The sequence below is a fragment of the Pelmatolapia mariae genome, linkage group LG4, assembly GCF_036321145.2.
Source record: "Pelmatolapia mariae isolate MD_Pm_ZW linkage group LG4, Pm_UMD_F_2, whole genome shotgun sequence".
NCBI classification, from domain to species: Eukaryota; Metazoa; Chordata; class Actinopteri; order Cichliformes; family Cichlidae; genus Pelmatolapia; species Pelmatolapia mariae.
The window spans coordinates 10076852-10092161 of NC_086230.1; the positions used below are offsets into that span (position 1 = coordinate 10076852).

General features: G+C 43.3%; 1 protein-coding gene across 2 annotated transcripts in view; it reads right to left on the bottom strand.

Moving 5' to 3' along the window:
• The window catches only part of LOC134625956 (glutamate receptor ionotropic, NMDA 2B-like), a 138296-nt gene that overhangs the window by 98661 nt on the left and 24325 nt on the right, over positions 1 to 15310 (bottom strand). For both annotated transcript variants that reach the window (XM_063471376.1, XM_063471375.1), the window contains exon 4: positions 999 to 1637. In XM_063471376.1, coding sequence (XP_063327446.1) covers positions 999 to 1637 — 639 coding nt within the window. The remainder of the gene's footprint in view (positions 1 to 998; positions 1638 to 15310) is intronic.

The following is a 15310-nucleotide window of genomic DNA, read 5'->3' on the forward strand; positions in this document are numbered from 1 at the left end:
ACGTGGATGGCAGAGATAAGACTGAGACGCCAGGTTTCACTCTCCATCATAGATCTATACATTTTTCCTTAACTGTGTGTTTTTTTTCCCAGCCAGTACCAAATGAATGAGCTGATTTTGAGAAGCAGAGTCCAAATCCAGATCCCAGGCGGACACAGATAAAGCAGCAGCAGATTGTTTTATCCCATTAGGCAGGGGCGTAGTAAATAGGCAGAGATCTAGCTCTCTATTCTGGTGCAATCTCCAGCTGATCCTGTCACTGGCATCAGCTCTGTTGGCACTTTGTCTTTCAAGTGAGACACCCCAGCTTAGCATTGCTGTCTGTCTGTCTGCATGTCTGCATGTCTGCAAACAGGAACAGGAAGGTGGTGGAGGAAGAGTCAAGAAGCCCTCTGTTACAGTCAAGCTATGCTTTCTCTGTTTTATTAAGGCTTCATTATAACATAAAATTACACGAAAGTGCTTTATGTCATTTTTAAGTCACACTTGCACACATGAATAGTGCAGAACCACAGTTTTTTTACTCTTACTGCCAAATACAAACTCACCTATTTGATAGCAGAGGTTTAAGGCCGGGGTTGCTTTCCATTGCCTAGGCTACGTCTGGAGAGTTTAAATCCATCTTTTGTTGATTGGAAAACGTAATCAATCCGTGACAAGATTTCACGGGGGGAAAGCAGCGGGAACAGCGTGATTGACAGCAGCCAATCGGAAATGAAACGCAGCTGAGATTTAAGGTTAGAGTGAGGACTGGCCTTGTGAGAAGCAAAAACAGCGTTACCTTCTCCTCTAGCGTGCCAGTTTGATAAGTTGTCTGTGCCGGTCACCCAGTAACAAGACAGGAATTGAAATGGAGGTGTAAGTGTGGTTTGGCATAATTGGATATTTTGTATTTTCTTTTCATGTCAGACCGGCACTTAATATTAAGACACCACCTACACATAAATGGTGCTAATTCCTTTTTACAAAAGCTGTCCTCTTGTGTGGAAGTGACCTACCTTGGCAGCCATGATCATGGAGGAGCCTCCGCGTACTCCGAGAATGGGGATATGCGTCTGGGCTGAAATGAAGTCCAGGATCTGGGCGATGGCCTCCTGGTCAGTGTCATCCCCAAACACCACGCCCTGTAGCCAGTGCTCCGTCATGAGGTCGCAGATGCTCTTGATAATGCTCTTAGGGTCAGTCTCATTCATGGTCAGCACTTCAACATTCGGCGCCATGTGAATGAAGTCTTCCTTCTCTCGGGCCCCGGCCAGCGCCACTTCACTGGAGTTGCCCACCAGGACGACAGCGATGCTGAAGACGTGCAAGATGTTGGGCAGGGCCATGTGGTGGGGAGGAGGCTGAGGGATGGGAATATAGTGGCTGCCACCACCTCCTCCGCCGGGCTTGTCTCTCCGTGAGTGGCAGGCCGGGGGCAGGTGGAGAAGGCAGAGGAGCAGGAGAAGGAGGGACAGGCAGAGAGACAAACCGGTGCGGTGGTGGTGGAATGGCGGCGGGGGTGGATGTAGGGTTGGGACCCGTTCTTGCTCCTGAGCAACCGAGGGGGTGCCAGAGCAAGCCCTGGCATGGCCGCAAGGTGGGGAGCAGCCGCGGCATCCGCAGACAGGCATGGTGTAGGAGTGGGAGAGTAATACCTGCCGAGACAAGGAGGAGAAGAAGATGGAGATAGGAAAGAGAAGAAAAGGAGGTAGGCAGAGATTTGACAAAACAAGATGACAGAGAAGAAGGAAAGAGAAAAAAAGAAGAGGGAGATGAAGAGAAACAGAGGTTAACAAATGAACTGCCAATCAGGGCTAGATGCATCATATGAATCAAAGCATAATTCAATGTCAGTTCAAAGAAATGGGGCAAAGAAGGAAGAGAAATATCAAGACAAAGCAAACTTTAAAAGGAAAATAGAGATAAGAGATGAGGTCAAATTTCTGGTATGGATACACAGATCCGATATTTGGATCAGAAATTGGACTGACAGCGATTTGAAAAGCTACATTTCTGCCTTGAGTTCATGCAGTGTTTACTCCACCCATCATCACTTCACACCGACTTGTAGGGAAGCTAACACTGCTTCAGTAACACTGATAGTGTTCCCCTGTGTGTTTTTCTATCTGGGTATGATTTTAGTACATTGGCAGCGTGTTTGTGGTCATTGTCATGCTGAAAACGAAGCTGCTGTCAATAAGATGCTTTCTCATGATTGTTCTCATGACTCATAGGTCAGTTTTCAATGGCTTAAAAATAAAAAAAAAATTCCTCTGAAAATGGTTAAGTACAAGGACTGAAAGAAACAAGTCTGGAGAACTACTGTGCATGACCACTTTAGAAATTATAACAAAGCCTTGGCTACTGAAGACAAGCGAGAGCATGGAAGTTTGGCGGTATTTCAAACTTGCTATGCTAAGAGATTCTGTTTGTTTGGAGTAGTTTGTGATTTAACTGCAAACTGGGTTCAGGTGACTAAAAACGTCTTATTACGTTACATTGGGTGTAACACTTGATAGGAAGCACTTACACTTTATTATACTTATGCTTCCTTACAGCATCAACTAAATCATTGCTTCCTTCACTTCACCTGCGAGTTGTCGGATCTATTTTGTGTATGCGGAGATAAACAAACACTGAGAGCAGAGAAAAGAGGAACCGCTGCAGCAGTAAATGGGAGCAAAGCAAAAAACTGAGTTGGAGTGAAATGAGTGCAAATGAGAAAAGGTGAATAAGCCAAATACAGTTTTTGATTTGAGGTGTTTTTCATGTATTGTTTTACTAATTAAATCAGTAAATATATTCTTGGATGTATTCATTTTGTTTTACAACTCTGCGTAATATCAGCAAAGATCCAAACTGCTGGTCATTTCAACAGTTTATAGAAATATTTTATATTTCATCTTAAACATAAAGCACTGCTTTAGCTGCGCCTCCTCTCACACACCCACAGTGCTGGTTGCTGTTGTCATGATATAGCTTTGTTATATTTATCTTTTAATGAATATCTAGCTAAAGTTCAGAGTTTTCAAGTATAATCTCACAAGCATCAATTATTCATGCGGACTCCTGAAGCAGCACTATAGTATAAGGATGATATAAACTCTCCCTCCAGATGAGACGCCTGAGAGTGCAGCAGAGGGAAGGAAGGAGGGATGAACAGAGCGAGCAAACTCAAAAACCATAAAGGGCACATGGAGGGAGAGACGGCTCCTCGCCAACTTCAGCTGACTGACTAACTGTCTGGAGCGAGATGACTGACACGCCGACCTGAGACGAGGACAAACCGACTGACGCCGGAATTGATTAAGGGATTGACGGCAAAGGTGCTCGGAGCAGCTCGCGAGGCTTTGATATGATACCCGCCCACCTCACTCAACCCCTATTGGCCTAGTTTAAGCACTTTCACTCGTCTGCTGTCCGTCCCTCCATCCTTTCACCTCCCTCCCACGTTCTACTTGACCGTATCTCTCTCTCTCTTGCCTGCTGTCTGATTCCCTCTTCCCTGCGCATTATTTATAGAGCTTTTCATTAACGAAGATGCAGAGGGGCCAGGTGAGCGACCGAAGGAAAGGAAAAGAGAGAAATGATCGGAGGAGAGGTGAAAAAGACAGCTGGAGCGATGAAGCCGGACATGAAAAAGAAGATGTCTGTGTTCTCTGTGTGTTTACATCTGAGTGAGTGGGAGGGCATGCGTCCTCTTGAGCTTATCAGCATATAGCTGGTGTAGGTGTAACAGTCGGAGGGAATAGATGTTCACTTTGGTTTCGTGGGCAGACATACCCAGGGCGATGGGGGTGTAGTTTCTCATAAACTTGCTTCTGAGCAGTGTATTGTGCGTGTCTCTTGTACATGACTGCTGTTAACAAGGCAGATGGAAGGTACAAAGAAGAACAAAAACCGCTAAAACAAAGCGACGCTGACAGCTAGTTAGACAGGAAATGACAGAGAGGAAGGACGAGATTGAAAGAGGGATAAAGGGACGGGCGCAGAGATGACAGAACAACTTCTTTAGCCGAGACTAATTGCTGGAGGTTCGTCAGCGCTAATTACAGGTCCCTGTGTTAATAGTCAACTGCACACCACTCTCCAGGAAGGACCCGAGAAGCGGGAGGGATGGATCGAGGGAGGGCTGATAAGAGGCATGAGGAAAGAAAAAAGGAGAGGAGGAGGGCGGGCAAAGGAAACGAAAAGGAGGAGGACCTCTGTGAGAGGCATAAAAGATTTTTTTAAAAAAGGAGAAAAATAAAAAGCAGGAGTGAGAGGAAGAGAGGAGCAGGAGAGAGAGGCAAAGATTAGAGAGCGGGATGGAGGAGAAGAGGAGAAACAAGAGGAAAAAGACGAGCAGAGAGGGAGCAAGAGAGAGAGAGATGCCCTCTTTGAATCTGGACTTCTCTGGCAGCACTCTGTTTCCATGGCAACAATTAAAATAAGCCTTCATGCGCACAGACACAGTTGATGGACACGGATACACACACGCACACTCACACATTTTGTAATAAGCATTGATCATATAAGTGCAGCAGAAGTCCAGAGCACTGCTGCGCGTCCTTAAAGTGGGTGTAGTTCACACACCAACTTATTACCATTAACATGGAGACCTTTGATACAGCCGGCATGTGAACAAACACACACACACACATACAATTACTTTTTTTCATCATTTTGCTCTCCCTTTCTCTCCGCATCACATATATATTACCCTGCAGCCACACACACACACACACCCCTGGGGTACAGATTATATTAGCCAACGCGCCGTGTAACTCCAACGATCACTCAGAAAGATGAGGCCATTAAAAAGTGCCACAGCGAGCCGAAGCTTGTTTCACAAAGAAACACAAAAGGCGTGTATGAAACTGTAGATTACACGGACGAGGCTCCGCCACCAAATGACCCCAATTCGCCGTCGCCCGGCCCTCACATCTCACCCATCATTTGCTCCATTAGCCACACGAGTGCACATCGCTGCCATATCAGTTACACACGGATGGACCGTGGATAGCCTCCACCAGCTCAAGGCCACATAGGTTCCACCCCACTCCAACCCCAACCACACACACACACACACACACACACAAAGGGAAGAACAGTTTTAGAGGGAACCACCTATAAACGCTCATCTTTCATTGCAAATGAATACCTATCTCCTATATGTGAGTGTTGGACCGAACTGAGAAACTTCAGGGACACCACACATTTATACAGGAGTAACTTGTCGTTCACAACGTAGGCCCGGTTTAAGTGGGCCCTCCTTCTTTGGCTCTAATGAGAACTTAATTTACAAAATGGACATCATGTTTTATTCAATAAGATGTGAAACTAGTATTAGAGACCATAAACCCATTTCAAATAGTGAGATGAGGTTGTAGATCAAGGAAGCTAAAGGATCATTTTCTCACAGACTTTTATGTAATTGGTCTTTTTGCAATCATTACCGGCTGATCATTAGAAAGAATGCAGACTTAAGGAGCTCCTGTTTTGGCTTTACACCATGTTCATCATCTTATATATACATTTATGGTGGGCACTTATGCTGTTCATCATACACCAGCATAAACACACATATACTTTATTTTGTGTGTGTGCAGGTCAAGATGCTGAGGAGCCAAATATCTTCTGAGTATGCTGGAGCCCATTAACTGATCAATGGGTTAATTAACAGGAAATATATCAGCCTCTTTTATGATACTAAATTAAACTGTTATGGAAATTTTAAAATAGCCAAAGATTAAAATAAGGTCCAGCAAATTTGCCTCTCAGGGACTATGTAAAAGCAAACCATCCACTATCCTAATGACTGGAGATGCAATGCTGGTGTAATTTGCACAACATATTCTTATAGAGTATGAATCTATGCTTACGGTAAAATGCACAGGATCAAGGAGAGGACATTTCTTATAGTCACTATTGCCTCAATCTCCATTGCTGTAATGCCACAAGACATTAGGGGCCTAGAGAACTGTTATAACAGTTATAACGGTAAATGTTCATTCACTGATCGGTTCCTGGAGTTTGCTGGCTGCCCTCACAAAGAGGCTGCTGTACCAAAAACCTCAGTGTGATTGCCTTTTTCACTTGCCGATTGGCACAGTTGCCGGTAGTATGTTTGAAAAAATGCTGAATTTGTCTATAAGCACTTACTAGCTAACCCCGATCACTAGCAAAACTTATAAAAGGAAATGGAGAACCTTCACCTTTGAAGTAAAAGTGGTGCCTTACAAACAATTTATTTCAAAAAGCTAAACTTTTACTTTGAAGGCAAACAGTCTCATTTTTCACTCCGTTTTACCGAGCAATAGCTAGCTACCTCCAGGCTGGGGTTTTTTAGGTTGTTTTTCAGATCTGGTTCGGAACTATGGATGAATGTTAGCCTGTTGCTAACTCAGGCACATGTACAGCAATATTTATTAACTCTTTTTTACCACTGGTATGTCAGCAGGCCCATTTTACAAGCACTCTTTAAATGACTGTAACTGTGTGTGCTTCACATTACCATCATTCCTCAAACATTTTGGGATAGAGAGAAAATTCAAAAGGCTCCTGAAATTATAAAATAGGTCCAGGCAGCCTGTTTGATCCTTGGATGATAATGGGTTAATGTGCATTGTCCCTGTTAAAAATAAAGAAAAAACACAATAAAATAAAATCAACCAGTTAGGGAATACACATTTTTTTCCCAAGTGATTTGGTGTTGCCAGGGCGCCACTGACCGGTCTCTAGGAATGTGTGACTGGGGCCTCGCTCAATTAGGCAGGAAGACACTGTTTCCAGTAGTTATGCATCCCAACCAAAAAAGCCTGCTGTTACTAAGTGTGCCCAAATGGCCAATAAACCGGGAAGAGTAGGCCAACACGGTGTCAGATGCAGACTGCACAGAGCGTGATGATGAGGACCCAAAATGCAGACACAGAAAGCAGGCAGGACATAACAGAAAGCAAGTCGTTTTAGTAGGCTGTAACAACGTACACAAGGCAAAAACACAAAGCCCCAGAGGAGAAGCACAGTCTGCAACATAAAATCCAAAAAGGAACCACAAAGTATAAGCACAGGAACATTGATCAAGAAACCACATGGGACATGAAAACAGACACTGAGAAAGACTAAGGAGAAGACTCCTCAGAAGACACTATATATACAAAAAAGGGCAACGAGGGGAGCTGGACACAGCTGGGAAAAATAAGACAGCTAAACTGAATCAGAAAATGAGTCAAGGGGGGGAGTAAAACTAAAAACAAGGCACAAGGGACAAAATGACTATCAACATAAAGCATGAAAACACCTAAAACAGAGACAGAGACTTAACAAGAAGACACGGGGAGCACAGGGGAGGAAGGATAAACTGAATCAAGGAATGAAACATAAACAGAACTAAAAACAGGAACAACAAGACTGCAAAACTAAGAAAACCTGAGAATGTAAAACTAGATCAAATCAACCAGGAAATAAAAATCAAGCAGAAAATAAAGCCCATAACTCAAAACGCTGCGCCAAAGACATACGGCTCATACTGCTGCAGGAATTTTGAAAGAGGAAGGGACGCAGATATTGTAGTGCCGTAATTGGCTTCCCTGTTCATCTTTTTGCTGTTATTTTGGGGTCTTTGCTACCTATAAATCACATGCTTCTAACTAACAAAGAGTCCACAGGGTAAATGTTACAGGGAAGGAAATGAAGTGGTCCTGTATGAAAAAAAAACCAAACACACACAAAATATGCAATCAGGAAAATTGTATTTCATGTCAATCAGAAAAGTCAGTTTCTATTTAATATATCTGACTGAACAGCAATCTGTTCCAATCACAACATATTCTCCTTTTGCAGCAATAAATCCACACAGGACGGGAAACACTACTGCCAAGAAACGGTTTGTGTGCTTGCGGGTAGTATAATTGTGTGTATAGCTGATGAATTTAGTTTGAAAGGTTGTGAACAGCACTCGCAGTGGCCTGCTCTCTCCCTAATGCGTTTTTAGAACTGACATTTATGTCTTTTGTCCAAATGAAAGCCAGCAGGAAGACTTTCTCCTCGCCGCTAAACTTTACTGAAGAGACACCTTTTGATTTGAACTTGATCCGCCGGCACCTGACAATATTAGGAATATCTTCCGGTTGTTGGCAGCGTTTTGAGGAGGCGAGCCCCTGCCGCCCCGGGGAACATGACCAGGCCACATAGCGGGTCACCGCGCAGCATACTGATGAGAGGAGAAGTCAGCTGGACGCCAGCATCGCTGCCAAACCTACAATACGTGAGCATGTGAAAGAAATGCTTGTCTAATGTGTGAACTCATTATAAACCTGCTCTGATAAATATTCATGCAGACTGTCTGTGCAGCCCACTGTGGAGGTGGAAGGTGCTGTGTGTGTGTGTGTGTGTGTGTGCGTGTGCGTGTGATTATGTGTTTGGGCCTGTCTCTGAACATGATGTTCTGATGCAGCCACTCACCAGCCCCCTCAGCAAAGCAGACCGGCCAGGCTTTGCAGTCACATGTTCACTGAGGATTCAGGACCAATCTACTGACATAATGGTCTCTATTTCCAGAAAAAGGGGACACTGAAGCACCCATCGTGCCCTTCCTCCCCAATTCCCTCCTTATCTTTCTTCCATTTTAACTCGGTGTAACCCTTTCGTTCTCTCGCTTTAGGGTTTTGTCTCTGAACAATGCTTCCTCTCAGTTCTCCCACTTATCTCTCTCTTGTGCTCGCACTCTCTCATCACGCTCTTCTCATTATGTGGTAAGTGTCAGGTTTGTCGATGGCGTTATTTGCATGAAAACTGGAGGACAAAGGCGCTCGGTCATTTTTCACAATTATTGCCCAGTTTTGATATTTGGAAAGACATGCAGACGATGGCATTCAAATGTCTGTGGCGCATGTACATTATCTTAACCGCCAAGTCAGGCGTGCTGCGACGGCCTCATTTCTCCTTTTAATTGAAATAAGAATGTCGTGAGGAGAGGCTCATATGTCAGGAGCTGCAGCGCTTAGGATAAGCACCGGGAGTTTGAGAAATAGCCCGCTTTTGCACACTTGAGGCTACTAACGAGTGTAATTCGTTTGTCAGTCCGAGCTTGTGATTTCATTACAGCAAACAAATGTTCTGGAAGGGGAAAAGACTATTTTTAACAGCTGTAATCGAAGGCTGTTGAGTTGTTTGGCATCACATTGCGCGTTCTTTGTGATCCAAGGCTAAACCCTCAGGCAGCACCTTGCTGACAGGTGATGAAAGAAAACGTTACCTGGACAACCTCTTTGACCACACAGCAGCGAGACACGGGGGCGGTTGATCACACACACACAACTGGTGACACTGTGGTGGGTGGGAGGAACGGAGCAGACTACTCAGGCCTTAAGCTGAAATCCTTGTTACCTTCAAGTCTTTATTTAAAAATAGTTTATAAGTTTATTTCTATTTTTACAGGTTTGAGATTAGGTGTTGTTGAGGAAAGTAGCGGGGGGCCTTCTTTATCACCTTCTTCAGGTCTATGATTACGCCTGCATTTTATACTGTATTTATAATTCGAGTGTATGTGTATGTAAGTTTAGTTCTGTACGGCTTCTGCTGTTGTCGATGCTTTTGCTGTGAAGGTAGGTAGGCAGGTAGAGTACTGGGCAACCTAACTGACATCCCCTCTGCAGAAATCCCACTTAGAGAGCCGCACTGTGTTATTTTACGCCATTTTTGTCTGGACAAGATGTGGTTTGACATTAAAAGTGAATCTCTCTGTCTGCCTTTCTCTGCAGCTGCTGCAGGACTGGTGAGAAAGTCCTGCTCAAGGTTAATACTCCATTTTCTTCACTGGCAGAGTAATGAGGTTCAGGTAGCCTCTGGAGCAAACTACTAATATTAAACTGTTGTTATTCCTTCATTTATTTATACAGATATGTTGGCAGTGTGTTTATGTTCAGTTAGAACAGTTGTTATAATTAGAGCAGGAGTGATATGATGAGTTTCAACATATCAGTCATTGTTAAGTGAAAATTTCAAAGTACAGAAGAGGAGAAACACCCTTCAAACCGCTTTTGAGTGTTGAGTTTACGTAGTTTGTCCACCAGGGGGCTCTCTGCAACTTCCCTGCTGACAACAGGTGTTTAGAGCACTACAAACATACAGCTGATCAGAGCAGAGTTAGGCAAAGCCTAAAAGAGCAATCCACCACTTGTTGTGACAATAAAGCAATATTATTTTTAAGATTGATTGTCATATTAACTTAGCAAGGACAACTACACTTAACAAATGTTAGAGAAATGTGTTTATTTTTCATGTGTCTGAAAGAAATGGGTTTTTTAACATTTGTATTGCAATCTGTATTGCATCAGTTTTTAAAATCCTATATCAATCGTGCTCAGCTATATGTATATATATACATATACATATAGATAGATATAAGGAGATAGATATAAGCATGTTATTGAATAACAGGCTACAGTATAAGCTATAGGAAGATCCTAATAAAGCATTATTAAATGCATTATGATTTTTAAAATTTGCAGTAAATTGCTTAAGAATGGATCCAATATGACGAGTTAAAATGGAATTACAGCTGTTCCGGTTAAGTGATCATAGGTACTGCACTGGATGCAATGCAAGGTTAGCCCTTAAGCAAATCATGCAGTTTTTCCTCCAGTTACAAGACTGCTTGAAGTAACTGTTCTTAATGAATTGATAATAGTTTGAGGATATAAATTCCAGCCACCCAAAATTATGTGTGACTGGTCACAAAAAGCAGAAGAAAACCCTGTAAATACTGAACCAAAGAACTGTTTAAAAGCCCAAGTTAACACTGGATATTTACAACTATCCATCATAATTCCAAACTTCAAAGCACAGAAGCAAGTCACTGAGTTAATTATCCTGTCTGTGGATTAAGTGTTATGAATTTAGAATCCACTCCAAGCTTCTGTGCTTCCGTTCTCTACTGGATTATGCTTTGTATCCAAAATACAAGGAACTTTTTTACTTTATTTATCTGGCTTGATAATATTAGACACATACTCTTCATTTATGCATTGTTCATTCTAGCTTTATAAAGGTGTCCTGCTGAATCAGTCAATCAGGTGACTGTTGCACACTATCCACGCATCTATCCACCGCTGCATGTCCGGGTTTGAAGACAAAGACGGTTTGTGGAGACACAAGTCCAGGAAGCATCCTAAACATTTGCCGTTTGACGTCAAAAGAATAGTGGCCCTACTCTGAGCCCCCCCCTCCAAACAACCGAAGTCCTCACTCCATCTCTTTGGCTGAGCCCTGACAGCATTCAGAAGAAGCTCATTTTCGCTACGACCTCATTCTTTCGCTCATTACCCACAGCTCGTGGAAACAGGTGAGGGTGGGAAAGCAGATCATCCGGTAAATTGACAACTTCACTTTCACATTCAGCTTTCTCTTCACCACAGCAGACTGGTCTGTCAGTCTCCCGCTTTGTCCTTTCCTCACTAGTGAACAAGACACTGAGATACCTGGGACAGCAGCTCATTCCTAACTTGGAGTGCGCATTATACCCTTTACTGATTCAGAACCATGGATAGCCAGAACCTCCTAGGTGGTAATTCTCATGTCGGCAGCTACAAACTGTCCCACTTCAGCCTGGTTGTTCCTCATTGAAGCCAACAGAACCATATTGTCTGCAAAAAGCAGAGACAAGATCCTGAGACCATCAGACCCAACAACCTGCACAGCTTGGTGGGGTGTTGGAAAACAATTATGAACAAAATCATTGACAAACTCAAAGGCTAACCTCTGTCGAGACCACCAGCCACTGGGATTGCATCTAAACCAAGTTCTCATTAAAGTTGTACCGTCAGGATCGGTACCCTCTCAAATTAAATGTGGCTTTAATGACCCTTGAAAATACTTAAATATTTTGCACTATAGTCAGAATTCTAGTTCTGGACTAATATACAGTAGAGGGACTATGATATAGCCAAAACAGGCATATAGTTTACGTGAGGTGTAGTCCAAAATTATTATTTTTTAAGTTATGAAGCTTGTTTGGCTGAATAGAAAAGTTATTGATACAATTACAGTTGTGATAACACAACCGCCACCACTTGAAATTGCTGCCTTTCTTTAAATATCTCAACAGAACTGTTCTTCACTGATTTAAACCCCAAAAGTGCATTATTCTAAAAGTTATAGTCTCTACTAAACTTTAGATTTACTCTCATTCTCTAACTTTTTTCTTTTTTTGCAGCATAGAGGTTTTCTCCTAATGCAAGTGAAATCTCTGACTGACTGTAACTTGAAAAAGAACAACTGCAAGAGTTACCCACAGATCTTTTGGGGGATTCTTGGAGACTTCACTTTGCATTTATCAGCTGGGCTGCTAAATTCGGAGAGATGAACATTCCTGTCATTTGTTTTCAAATTTGTGCAGCTTTAAGATGTGCACTTTGATTGAATATTTCACCATTACTAAGAACCCTGTTTCCACAGGATGTGCTTATTTTTTCATATGACTGTAAGTGCAGGAGCAAAACTTTGCCACTTCAGGATAGAAATGATGCAACTGATACCAAATATTGCCTATAACGAAGTAACCACAGTGCAGATGTGCTTTCTATTCTCTCAGCAGCTGCTTCTGGCAGTTTGCAGGCCACAGGGTTGCAGAGTGAGTCCACAAACCATTCAAGGAAGCTCCCACAGGTGGCAGTCCAGTGGGGGAAAGAGTACGGCAACGCCAGGGCCCCATACTCCCTTGGCTAATTTACTGGGCAGAGACAGTCACAATGTGAAGCATTTCCTCATCGTTTTGTGAAATGTGGCAGCTGTTGAACGGGTACAAGCGCCAGCAGCTGTTTGATGATGTGCTGGTACTTCAGCTGAGGGAGTCAGATGCAGGGATAATGCATGATCAGCTTGCTCATCCACACATCTCCCATCAAGCCAAGGGTCACACTGGAGTGAAAGCAGTTTTGCCTATAGTCTCGGGTGGTGTGTGTATGCGTGCTCGTGCAGAGTGTGTCATTGTAGGCATGTTTCATGTTGCAGCTAAACATCTTCCAACTACTATCAGCTGTTTATTTTTGCATATCAAGTCTCTTATAGACACTGAGACACTTAAATACTTCAGACTGACAAATGTGTTTTGACAACACTCAGGGAGATAAGCGCTTGGTCTCCGGGATCTCTCCCTGGGACATGTTTCTATTTACACCTCCTCCACCGCACACAAGAGACGCTTAATCTTCCCTGTGATTTGTGGCTTCATCTCCAAAATCCCTTTTTTCCACTTGTTCTTTTTCCTCTTCCTTCCTTACTTGTCTCTTACTTCCCCTCTGCTTCCTTTCATCTATTCGCCTTCTCTCCCCTCTGACGCCGTACATCAGCATTAGCGCTTCAGCCCATGTGTCATTGTGAAAGACCTTTACAGCAGCATTCATATGGGTGCAGTTACGCAGCAGACTGCATTGTTGTGGAAACGCAATGCTAAGGATAGGAAGAGCGTGATGCATTGACCTCCCCGTGCCAATAACAGCGCTGTAATCACTTTAAATGTGTTTTATTGTCAGCTTTTCACAGATTAGAGCCACCAATAATCTGTCCTCCTCCATCCATCTCATTCCAAGCTGTTATTTTTGGCATCGGGATTCTGCCTTTTTGGATTAGTAGGAGTGCAAGTTTTTTGGGTTTTTTTTCTTCTTTTATGAGAGTCCTTATGTGTAGTGAGGAATAACAATATTGTACAGAATGATATCTACATGCTCCCCTATATTGTGGGGATAAATAACCTCAGGTGGATGTTTTGATGGAACCATTTTCTTTTCTTTTCTTTTTTTTTTAAAGGGACATAATGTGTCTGCACGCTCTGAATCTGCCTCCTCAAGTGGAAATAAAAATCTCATGGGAACAGTTGGATACACAAAAAGCCAAGCCCTGAAATATGCTTATGCAAGAACATAGCCTAATCCACTACTGTACTATGTCTAACGAGTCTGCCGATACAAGACACACCACTAAAGTAGAGGACGATAAATAGTGTGCATAGAGGTAAAATTTTGTGTTGAGGAACTTTAGCACACTTTTATTTTAGTTGTTTACAAAAGGAAACTTGATAATTGGTCAGCTAACCTCACAAAAAAACACAGAATAGCAAAGAGGTTATGTAAAAAAAATCATCCACGAATAATCCTTTATAGACCTGTCTAATTCATACCACCTAGGCTAACACACTCTAGGAGAGCTATATTTCCCTGCTCTCCCCTCAGGCTGAATATTGACTGATGACTTTCATTTTCGGCTATCAATTCATGTTGCTAATTTTACACATTTCAATTAATTCCAGGTGTTCTTGCGCAGGAGTCGCTATGATTAGAAGCTCCAGGAGGGTTAGGTTTTCTCTATCTCGGGGCTTTCTGCTGTTTTTCCAGCAAGAGCTCCAAATGCACATATGCACATACACATACATACAGACCTCATATCCGGCATTTTTTTTTAGGTGGGGGTGATGTTTTTTCGCATGATCATCACAATTTACTTGCAGGCCTAAGGCTGTCATGGCTGTCTCTCTTGCAGCCTTCCCGGGCTGCTTGTGCCGAGCGCCTCTCTCTCTCTGCTGCAGGATGATGATGAGACTCCCCACAGGGATAATGACATCTAAGAGCGCCTCTCCAATGGATGTCCCCTGGATTTAATCGCACCCAAAGCTCAGCCCGGGAGAGACATGCACCCAAGAGACAGCAGCAAAAACATTACAGACACGCAGAGACAGGCAGCTTTGCCAGTTCGACAGGCAGCAGCCGCTGAGATGCACAAAGAGGCAGAGTCGGTCAGACCGGCCAGCTCATCGGCAGACATCCAGCAGGAATGGAAGCAGACAGGAACAAACACACTGCCACAGGTGAACACCTAAGCATAGTGGGTGGCACCACAGTGAAACTGCTCTCTGCAAAGCTAAGACAGCTTTTTTAATCCAAAGAAGAGTATGACAAGATGTCTACTGATGCAGCGATCAGCCACAACATTACAACCACCTGCCTAATATTGCATTTATCTGCCCTGTGCCGCCGAAGCAGCTCCGATTCACCGAGACATGCATATAGCTCAACATCTTGAGCTCTCTGGAGATGTTCCTGAAAGGTTTAGCAGTGTGGTGGGGTGTACTATCCTGCTATGAGGTTGCTGCCATTGGGGAGTGCCATTTAAGACAAATAGATTATTGATCTTATTCCTTCATCAGTTTTAATGTAGCTGATGCAAAGCTATCCAGTATGTAAACTCAGCTTTTAAAAGAACCTGTTACTAGTAGAGAAATTCTTCTCCGCTTGCTCCCGTCCCATCTTCACTCACAAAAAAGCCTTCCAGCTAGTAGAGATTCGGCATCTTG